Below are 12,153 nucleotides of genomic sequence, written 5' to 3' on the forward strand. Positions count from 1 at the left end.
GCTTCAATAAAAGCAATAAGCTATAGACATCCAAATGACTACGAGGAAGTAGAAGCTATCGACAACTCGTTCGCCTTACAATATCTGTGACCAAAGAGCGTCAGTCCAAGATTAAACGCGAAAATGGCGTGGAAGATATTCCGATATTCTGATATACATTGCCCTCCAAAAGCTAAGGAACAACATGTTTTTCAAGCTCATCATTACAAAAATGTCAGGAACGTTTAAATTCGTAGTTCATATGCATGACAGTAACGAAGGTTAAGAAAATATATGCTAAAACAATAGCCACCACTTTTATTTTATAGAAATGAATACTTAAATAGGATCTGAGAGAAAATGCAAAAACTGCAATTTTTGTTCACGAGTGTTGATCTTCAGTTTTTATTAGAGTTTCGTGGACAATATCCAGGAGAAGACGTTTGCCCGATTCGTTGAGATGACGAGCGATCGATAGATGGAAATGGGGATGTCCCAAGCTGGTGCTGCTAGACGTCTCAATGACTCTCGTAGTGTAGCCCACAGTCTTTAGAATCACTTTGAATCTGAAGACTCTGTGTCTAGAAGATATGTTCCAGGGAGACCTAGAGTTACAACACCTGCGGGAGATTATTATAGCTCTTTCGGCCCGAAGGAGGCGTAACATTACTATGCCTCAGCTCATGGCAGATCATTTAGTGGCAACAGGAACAAGAATCTCAGCTACTACCATGCGTAAACGCCTGCACAATACCAGTCTGTATGCAAGACAGACTGGTATTGTGCAGGCGTTTACAGCTGTTTGTGTCCCTTTTACCCGAGGATACAATTTTTTTTAATGAGGTGTCCGTTTACGTTGGGCAAGAGAACACGTCTCCTGGACCTGTAAACAATGGGTCCTGGATGTCTTATGATGGACAACAATGCGGGACCGCACTGACCTCGGGTTGCTGATGGTATGGAGCGGATGGAACGACCAGCTCAATCCCCAGACCTGAATCCGATAGAACATCTGTGGGACTACTTTGGGAGACAGTTTACTGCTTTAAATCCTCCTCCAAGGTAGTTAGATGAGCTTGAACAAGGATTACTCCGTTTCTGGTCATTGCTTCGCATTTCATTGATCGACAACTTAATTGACAGCACGGAAGTCAGTGCCACCAATGTATTGCAGCTAGGGTTGGAAAGATTCCTTATTTGAACCATTTTTGTAATGTTACCACCCCCTTTTCCTTCAAAAAAACTTTGATATACTGTTTCTCCACGACTAGATTTTGTCTGCCAAGAGTGCAACTTTTTGTTGGAATTCCTGTTTGTGTTGAACATTTGAAATATTCTGTGTCGCATTTATTAAAGTACTGTTTAAGAATGAACATGTCCTTTAAATTTCTTGTTTCTATGGTGCTTCATTCTCAAATTAGACACACAAAAACGTGCTATTCCTTAACTTTTGGAGGGCAGTGTATTTCCTTCGACTTTCCGATCTCTTAACTCACCGAGAACATTCTACTTAAAACATCTGAGGTGTCAAGGAACGCCAATCGTGTACGTTAGAAATCATCAATCATCTTTTCGTAATTAACGAGAACTGCGTGATTTTTGCTTTTAATTTCGATACAATCTTTCCCAAACACTTGAGGATCAGGAAAATTCAAGCCATGATAGGTGCAACTGCTTTGAACGCTTAGTTAGAGCATTACGGTAACATATTGCGGGGGGGGGGAGGTCATAATGTTTGTGCTGATCAGCGTACATTCCTGGGTAGTAAATGTATTAAAAGAGTTTGCGGCGGACCACACAGAGATGATAAAATTATATGTGCAGTCTCCGCAAGTCATTGTTTGTAGGATATTACGACGTGTCACAGGACATAGTTCTGACATCACAGACGCAATAATTCTTTCCAGATATAACGAATGAGAGAATGTAAAATATTATTGAAAAATTTAGGAGGCGTGAATAATTCAGTCTGAAGATTTTTTTTTCATCGGAACAACACGTCAGAATGCCCCTGAACTTTCATCTAGAGAGACCCAGAGAATGCTCTTGAACTCTCAACTAGACAGATCCTCGTTATCACGATAAAATGGTAGAAAACAATTGCATTTATATTTCGATAAATTATTCTTATTTAAATCAATAAAGTAATAATAAATAAATACGACAGCGATCTAAATCTGAAAAACATGATCTTTAATAAGAAATAACACTTTAAAGATAGTTTCAAGACTTAGTCACATAATTTTATAAAGTAATTAGTTTCACAGTGAAATTTTTAGAGCATTTGTGTTACCCTTATGCAAAGCCGCATTTCAATTTAAAACCTGATGTGCCAAGTTAATAAAAATATTAGGTTTTACATACCTTTCGTCCGGAATGTGCAGTTAAAACATTTCAGAACTACTTTTTAAAATAATAAATTTATAGAAATCTAGTTAAAAGCAATTTTGGTCCCCCAGCGGCTGAGCGGTAAAGTCGCTGAACACTGGTACTTCAGTCCGAGGTTCGAATCCCACAAATGTGCTGGCTGAATGGGCGTTTTCGTGATTTTCCCCATGTGTACCCTGTATGCGAGCCAGTTTCCTTTAGAAAGTCTTTCACGAAGGCATCCATCTCCTTAAGCAGATAGCCCTCGAGGCTTTGTCATAATCACTTCAAGCAACCAACCTTAAAATATTTTTGTACTTTTAAAGACTGCAATTTAATAAGATTTTAACTTATCCATATGATATGCCATCAGTTATGTACTTGTGAACAATATGAACATGCGTCTATTAAATTATTGTTATTATTATTACTTTGAAAAACTTAAAATACTAAATAAAATTAAAGCAAATAATTACAAATGAGTGCCTTTAATTTTGTAAGTTTCAATTTAAAAATGTTTTAAAACGTTTTAAAAAGGCGTTAGTGAAATGCCCAGAATCTCATCATTTTACCTGATCACTAATGATGAAGATAATTAAACACGATTCTAGCAACAAGTGACTCTCTAGCCTTAATGGTTCAGATGATTTTGATTTCTTCTCCCTTTCTTCACGTCATATAAAAAATGTGAAAAGAAAGAACAGGTTTCTCTCATTTAGGAATGAAGTAAATTTTATTGTATAATACAAAATATAATTTTATTAACAAAATATCTGGCATCAGGTAATGACTGAAATAATATACATTACAACTGTCAGAAAGATGCAATTAAAATTAAATACTAGTGTAAACACGATTCTTAAAATTCATTAAAAGTTAAATAAACGTCCGCAGAATGGATTAAAATAATTTAGTAGTAAGATTTCGTGATTACATTAATGAAAAGAATTATACATAGAAATCAATTTATTCTGCTAAAAAATTTAGTAAACCCACCTTGTAAAGATTATGAACATGCCAATTGCATTCTGTAATTCGTATGAAACAACTACATCATTTCGTATTCATGAAAAAGGTTTTGCTCGTTAACAGAAAGAAAATGCTTGCGGTTTAGGGATAAAAGTACAACTTCAAGTTCAAGAAATTATTTATTTTAACTATTTCACAATACGTAGTACTTCATTAGCTTTCGCAAAAGAAAATAAAAAGTAGAAATGAAAATAAACATTTCTAAGTAGGGAAAAATAAGTGAGGTCATTTATTTATACATGTGAAAAATACAAAAGATGATACTATCTTAGAATTTAAAAATTTAGGAAAACTCAACTATTTTTAAGACGTTTTGGATAGAAGAGACTTAAGTTTTTAAACCCTGTTGCTCTTAAATTTTATTAAAATTAATATCAAAAGAAGGTGAAATTTTTCAATTTATCATGCAACTTGGTTCGAATATATGATTAAGTCTTTATCCTGAGATGCTCATTTTTTAAAATCATAAACAAATAACTTCCGCAAGCTCACATGCAAAGTATAATTTATCCTTTTACCTCTTTCATAGGTGGCCATTTAATAAGCCATGGAATGGTAAGTAAAGTGTATTATTGCTATTTTTATCTTAATGTGGGCCTTTATATTTCTGTGTATAAAAGCTGAGAAATTTTAGCTTAATGTTAGTTACTGAAATTTTAGGATCGGCTTCTATACGGGTTCAAAACGATTTACAAATAAGGCGATCACAATAAATAAATAAATAAATAAAATAAAAAAGACACTGTAGGCTAATAATTAAAAGATACATATTGTTATTTTTTAATCTAACCATAATATAGTAATTAACTTTCTCAATATCGGTATTCAGTTCTCTCCCAGCTCCATGTAAGTTCAGTTAAATGTCATCTTCCTCCATTTCACCATTAATATCGTAATTATTTATCTCATAGATATCAACTTCCGTTCCGTCCAAAGCAGTGCTGACGTAACACTTTCAGAATGAGTGGACGTTTTCGGATCTCTGGGCTTTTTTCGAACAGATGAGGAATTGTCATTCACTTTAGTAATGTTAAATAACCAATTATTGACTTTTTTGTGATATATTCTTGCGATATGGGTGATTTTAAGTTTCGTTTACACTTACTTTCAACTTTCCTTGGAATTTTACAAAAGATTTTACCTCTCGGCTTATACATGGGTACGGCTTATACTTAATATTTGGAAATAAACAGTAGTTGTTTTCATATTTTTCTCTTTTAATGTGTACTGCACAAATATACGGCAGGTAGACAAGCACAGTTCACATTCAGAATTCCGATAATATGTAACTGAAAACTGGTAGTGGTGAATTCCCTGGCTCACATGAGCACTTATCTTGCGTTGGGTAACTTGTATAAATATAACATTTTAAGCCTGAAAGTTTAAGTATTTTATGTAGAAACTTTGTACACAAAATTGTTTTTAGTTTTGTTATGCGAGCAATCTTATATTTGGTTACGATGTTCTATCAGCAAAACATTCAGGAAACCTACGAGTATTTGAAGCAAATGAGCAAACAAACAAACAAAAATATCATATTATTGATACTAATTTCCTGCCGCTTTAAAAATATAATAGTCTTAGTTTTATGTTAATGTATATTTGGAGATAATTTTACCTATGCCTTCAACATATTGAAAGTTTATGTATTTTATGCAGCACCTAATACCGAATTTTAAGTCTTATATCCGAACCAATACAGTGAATAAAAACATATGTGAGAATAGATATATTTGATAACATAATACTGTACACTTATAGAATCAATATTCAGCAAGCATTTTAATATAGAAAAATTAGTCATAATTTTTTTCAAATTATGACTAAGTAGATTTAAATTATTGAATGATAACAAATACATATAGCCAAGCAATTAAAAATATAGGAAATATATTTTGCATACATTGAATACAAAATTTAGAAGATCATGAAAATTATTCCTGTAAGTATCAATTCTGTATATTCAGCGTTTGCAGTCCTATATTCATAAATAATACAATTTTGTAGCAGTATTTTATAATTTTCTGCTCTTAAATGTACATAACATAAATAATGTAAGAATACAGTGCGTATTTAATTTAGTTTAAACTAGAATTTTTTACTGTTTTCTACTCTAGATTGTAGTTAAAAATTTACTTTTGATGTGAGGATCAAATATTGTGAAGCATATACTCTAGCATATAAATTATCAAAAAATGTTTCAGCAGTGTTCATTAATTATAAATGAAATAGATATTTCTTATTTTACGACGACGTTAGTACATGATATCAAAATATTTCAATCACACTTATGCTTGTGTAAAATAGTGGTTTGCTTTCTATATCCATTTATTAGTGAAATAATCACATTATAAGGATATGGAAGTCACGTGAATGAAATAGAGAATATTTTATGCGGAATATATGCTATGCAAAATACGTTTTTAAGGCAGAAAATGTTGCAATATGAGAAGGACTAAAATATTTAAAGTATAACCCAATTAAATCAATACTTTTATATCACATTAGGCATTTAACATCAACTGTATAAATGTTGTTAATGGATGAGTTTTACAGCAAGTGATAATCATTTCGTACGTCCTGAGAGGAGCAAGGATGCATTAAATGCCTTTAAACGGCTTCATCACTTTTATCAGACTGGTAATTATAACACAGCTGAGGAAGAAACGGCTCACTTTCTGAATGTCCAATAATAGAGAGCCGTTTATTTTCTTTCCATCCAAGTTCTATCTTATCATGAACAACAAAATCTCTGACTTCTCCAGAACCGAGACAGGAAACGAAGGAAGAAAATCTCGCCATTCGTCTCCAGCTTGGCACATTCCTGTGAGAAGAGTTTGTATAAATTGTTGGCTTTTCATCCTGGGTTAGGCTTTCTGTTCTCGCTGCCAGTGTTTGTAAGCCGGAATTTTCTCTCTGCGAATGTGAGCATATAGCACAGTCTTCACCGAGACACGGGCAAGAATTTCGTTTTGGTATGCTGTAGGAAGAGGAGGCAGAGAAAATACTTGCATACTGCTGTTGATTTTTGTCGTCGAATTTTCCTCCTGGTTCAATGTTTTGTTGCGCCATTGTCTTTTCAGTAGATGGGACTTTAAAGGCGAAAGTTTTTGGACTGCTTGGGGCAAAACGGAGTTTCTTCTGAGATTCCAGGGATAACCTACGATTTGGATTGAATTTCGAATATTTTGAGTGTCTTAGAGATGATCGAGTTACTGATCGGAGGACATCAGGGGTCTGTATGGAACTGTTATGTTTCTGAACTTTCTTTTTCCGGTACGCTTCTTGACCAACCAACCAGTAAGTAGACATTTCACCTTTTCCCTAAAAGAAGTGAAATACAATACCTATATATTTCAATAGAAAGGAACACACGATTTGAATTCTTAAATGATGAAATGATTATTGAAAAAGCATTCGGGGAGTGTAATAATTACATTTAGAATGCAATCGATTAAAACAATATCTTGGGTGCTGACATCTTGTTCAGACAACAGCAAATCAAAATCTACGTTTATTGACTTGCGCTTGTGACTTCGTTTTTGTCACTGTTATCGTTACACTATATAAAAGCAAAATATAGCACACAAATTTAAATAAACATTGGGATCATATTGAGCTACACTTCTTTATTTCTCAAACTAGAAACTTAAATTATAAATAACTGATGAATTTGAATTTGTATGTTTTAAGAACAGATGATTGGTTTAGCACGTGATAATTCTTTTTTTCTAAAGTATTTAATTTTTTGAATTACTGTTATATGGACATGTTTTAAGGGCTATATTTAAACTATCTCTGGTTTTTGAATAATATTCTTTATTGATATTATATGTCAATTAAGTGTTTCCAGATAATTATATTATAGACACTTTCATGAAGCAGAGACAGCAGGTTTTGAACAGACATGAAGCATTATTGATAAAGTATATTTTGATTGAATACCAAAGCACTAGAGAGGAATGAAACCTTTTTAATAATTTTAATTTATTTTGGGAATAGAAAACTAATTAGTTTAACTACTTTGCTTTTTATTAACCCGACATTAGCTAATTAAGTTTTTATTAGATCATTTCACAATATCAAATTTATTTTCAAGATAACTTTTGAAAGTTTAAGATTGTTCTTTTGAATTTCTTACCTTAATGCTTATGACACCTCTTTCTTCAAATTTATAGCCACCCAGTTTATCCAAGAGTTTCTTACAGATTTCACTACAGTGAATTTTTAGAGCTAAAAGAAATTCAAAATGTAAATATAAATAGCGATAACTTCTAAATGTATACAAATGCCTGAAAATTATCTTACTGAAACATTTAATGTAAATGAAACTGCCACATGTATCTTGAAGGATTTGATAATTATTATGAAGAAAATGCTAAAATGCATCCTGCTAAAATGCCAGCTGATTAATAATGTATGATAATACACAAAATAATTAAGAAAAGGAAACAGATTTTTCCACAATCAAAAATGTTCATCTAGAATCTTAAAGAAGTAAAAGAACGCCTTCATAATAGTATTCCTTTAAAAAGGTCATCTCTATTCAAGTCGCGCATTGTTCTTGAAGACCGAAAGCTTCACAAGGATACTCCGATGTAAAGGTGTCTACACATTTATGAAGATCTATTTTAAGCCTCAAGGAAAGCAACCTTCATTAGTATGCCAACCTCTTTGTGCCGGGGAGACCATGCAAATAGGATATCTTTTGCTTGATTCATCAAAATAGAAATTAAATCTAGCTTGCATAATGGTGCTTCTGCTTAAAAGTGCTTTCTTTTTTATAAGATTGCTTTATTTCAAGTTCAAACGAGTGTTCCGTAAGGATGTGGTCGCCTTTAGTGAGGGCACTCTTGTAAAGGTCTTTCAGCTCATTTTGCATAGCGGTGTCGACATTCCTTCTAACAGGACACACTTATGAAGCGTATCCCGAAGAAAATTCTGAATGATAATGTAGTTAAATGAAATTTTTGTGTTCATAACCTTTCTTCAAAAACGAAAATCAGATAATGCGTATCAGAATGATCAAAGTCTAATTTTTAAAGAATCCTGAAAAGCGAATACAGTAAAATCCGAAAAACATAATTTTTTTTAAAAGGCGTTTGAAATATTTATCTGTAAAATATTTTGCTTAGGATATTTTTGATGCTGGAGACATGAAAAATGAGCCATACCCTCGCCTGGACTCGAAAATAACGACGTCTCAAATATAAAAAGACGGCTTCCACTCTTTGTAACTTGACTACATCTTGCTACGGAAAAAAGCTTTACTCAGAAGGAACCATCCTAGGTTCAAGTCATAGTCAAACGAAGAAAATTAAAATAAAATAAGCTTCTGGGTGAAATTGGCAATAAAGAAAGAATATAGGACATCTGACAAATCTAAATTATAAATATCTTTTATAACTAAATAACCAAATCTTAACTGTGATCGAAGAAAATGTGTTTAATACTTTGTAGGGATTCTTTTTTTAAGTGTGAAATATGAACATGCGTCTAATCCTTCACCGGGACACGAAAGACGGACTTTCCAATGTGCTGATCTTTTACACCACGACAGCACTGGTGCAGAAATGCTAAAATTCTTTACAATTCTTGAAAAGAATCCAAAAAAAGGGGTTACAAACGATTCATTTATCAACTATTTCGCTGTTTATGGATTCAGCTCAAATAAGGAAATGACTTTTCATAAATACAAGCGAATTCAGACTGATATTTCCATTATAACATATTTGTTGAAAAAATTATAAACTGTGGTAAAATACAACGATTATGTCTTACATACTCATGAAGTACTGAATAAGTCTTTTTGGGGAAACGTGTCGTTTATTTAAAATATCTATGCAGGATGCTTTAAATTAAAGGATCAGTGGGGGATTTAAAGGACATATCAGTATGGGTTTATAGAAGTTGTTGATTGGGAGAATTTTAAAATCCAAGCTGAAAAATATGTATGCGACCAGTTTCACAAATACTGTATATTAAATTAAAGAAACAGAGGGTCTGAAAACAAAAATTCAAACTGATAGTACCGAATTAATGAATAAATCAGTTACTGGTAAGAAATTTTAAAGAAAAGAAGTTTCAGTAATAAAAACGTTAATTAGTTTTTGATTTTCCTTATGAGGTTCTAATGAAATAATTGGCTCCTCCAGTAACGGAATTTATGAATGACAAGAGAGTCATTTGTTCTGCTCTATCTTCTTTTGTCTAATAAAAGCAAAAAACATAAAAATTGGAAAAAGAGCCTGGGACCATACAAATTGTTTTTGGCGGCAGATATGTGCAAGACAACAATGTTTAAGAAGCAAGTTCTTTTTCTTTTACTCTTTTTTATTAACTGCTGGATATAAATCATTGGAATTGACCAAAGTTTCAGAGGAGTTGTTCCCGATTTGAAAGTAAATGTCTTAAACTGCCGAGTCAGTCTCACAACAATACCAACAACGTGTCAGAAATTTATTAGAGTAAAAGTCTGTATTAAAGAAATTAATCATCGTGCCGAATATGCAATGTGTCCTGTTCACTCTTAAAATCTCTTTGGACACCGTGCAGCTTCGAGTTATAGTGAGGCAACATACATTTTTTAAAAAAATTTGTTACAAAGAGTGGTATGGTAATTTTATTTCTTTCAATCACTGACAGCGAAACATATAGATAGTGCTTAACAGAAATTGAACTATTAAAAACTTACTGATAATTCGCTGGTCTTCAAAAGATGATGTTTATCGAAGATTATCATGGAAACAGGTAATCAATTTCTAAGGCACCGAAAATGAATACATTGAAGAAAACATAAAAAGGAACCGAACAAAAAGATTATAGTACAGTTTAGAACGGTTGAAAACAATATTGATGACAGTTTTCTCAGACACTCTGTTGAAAAAGGTTGAAACGTTGTGGAAAATGTATAAACTAGAAACACGAACAACTCCACCATACGGGAACCATGTAAATTTCACACTGATTACTTAAATGTACAAGCTATAATTTTGACCAATTCCAAAGGAAAGCAAAAATTGCAAAGTATATAAAATTTCGTAAAATGGGAAAATAATAATTAAAAAAAAAATTCCGACTTAAATCATAAAGTGATCAATAAAGTGTTCAGATTAAATTTTTTAATCTGAACTGAATTTTTGAATGTTTTTCAAATCTGAATCTGGCGGATTCTGAGATCAAGTCTTGCTGTTAAGGATTTACCAAATTCTCATAATTAAGATGACATATGCCGAATTTTAACTTTACGAATAACTAAAAATATTAACTCACGCAATCCAGTAGATTCCATTCTTGAAGCTGTATTCACCGTATCTCCAAATAGGCAGTACCTCGGCATCTTTTGACCAACTACTCCAGCACAGACAGCTCCTGCGGATGACATGCTATTATTATATTAGATTAAAAGCATTAAATTTCATTGAAACTACTTACCTTATTGTATATATAAATGCATATATATATACATGCATGAATTTCAAATACATTATGGATTCATAAGCATACCACGTTTTACATGCTTCTGAAATAGCAGAGGTAAACTACAAGATATAAATTTACTTTAAGACTCTTTAACAACATTTTAAGACAATATTTTATGACATAATATTTAATTTCTTAAAACCGGTAATGTTATAAAAATGATACTATAACCTTAATGAGCGTTATATGTCAGATTCCCCCCCCAAATATGAAAACTATTTAGATAGGAACTAATTATTGAAAACAGAACTGGGCTGGAGAGCTTAGTTAGCTGATAGCACAGTTTTAACAAAAGATTCTCATGAATTTCAAATACATACTTAGATCTAAAATGGCTATTTGTTTCCGTATTTGTCACTAAGTCATGTTAAATTCAGTTGTTTGATGGAGTTTCTTCTTGACAGTAAGTAATTCTCGTTCACAAAATTGTCTATTGGATATTCTGATTATAGCAGAAACTCTGCTGTGTTTTCATAGCTGCCCTACACTTTCTTATAAAGTCATGAAGGAATATTGCATTTTAATTTAATCCGTAGTAGTCATACTATTAATAGTCTATAAGCAGTTAAAGAAATATCTGTAACGATTTCAAAAATTCATGAAAATCAGAAAAACGAATATAACACGTGCAACATAGTGCGGTTTTTCGCAGAAGAAATCGCAAAGTGGTCGAAGTTTGAGTACTCTTCTGTTGTAAGAACCGGAATCCGAAAGTATATATGTATGCACATGTGTATGTATGTATGTGCTTATACATGTGTGTATACATATACATTCATGTGTACTTATATATACATGCATTTGACTACATGAACATACACATCCGTATGCATCCATACATACATTTCTGAAACCGGTCCTCACAACAAAACAGTAACGAAGTTCTCTCGAATAAATACCTAGTTCCGAGTTTCATCGACAGGTGGCGCTGAGTCATACGAACCATTAAAATACCATATTTACTCATATATTCCTTCTTTTTACTAGCTTTATACCTCTACAATACGCAATATGGAATAATACAAGCAATACCGAATAGTGTTTCTCAGATACGCATTCAAAACCTGTTTGAGTCAATGCCCACGATGAATATGAGCTTTTATTGCAACGCTAGCTTTTAATATTTTTGTAGTTCTCTGTAAAATTATACTTTCTTTCTATCACTGTATTTAGTAAGTAGAAAAATTTCATTCACTTCTGAAGAATGCTTTATGGTGCTGAAACTTTCAAAAAGCTAAGTTATTTCTGAGAGATGTGCAACAGTTTATCGTTTATCATTACTTAATGTAGATAAAT

General features: G+C 32.4%; 1 protein-coding gene across 1 annotated transcript in view; it reads right to left on the minus strand.

Annotated features, from left to right (window-relative positions):
- Positions 1-3,067: 3,067 nt before the first annotated feature.
- The window catches only part of LOC118199247 (guanylate cyclase 32E-like), an 876,682-nt gene continuing 867,596 nt past the window's right edge, over positions 3,068-12,153 (minus strand). The window contains exons 19-21 of the mRNA XM_085815399.1: positions 10,648-10,746; positions 7,517-7,608; positions 3,068-6,699 (exon numbers count right to left, since the gene is read on the minus strand). Coding sequence (XP_085671525.1) covers positions 5,986-6,699; positions 7,517-7,608; positions 10,648-10,746 — 905 coding nt within the window. The 3' untranslated portion in view covers positions 3,068-5,985. The remainder of the gene's footprint in view (positions 6,700-7,516; positions 7,609-10,647; positions 10,747-12,153) is intronic.

Source organism: Stegodyphus dumicola, chromosome 4 (genome assembly GCF_044657685.1).
Source record: "Stegodyphus dumicola isolate Sdum_Otavi_A_Nest chromosome 4, ASM4465768v1".
NCBI lineage: Eukaryota > Metazoa > Arthropoda > Arachnida > Araneae > Eresidae > Stegodyphus > Stegodyphus dumicola.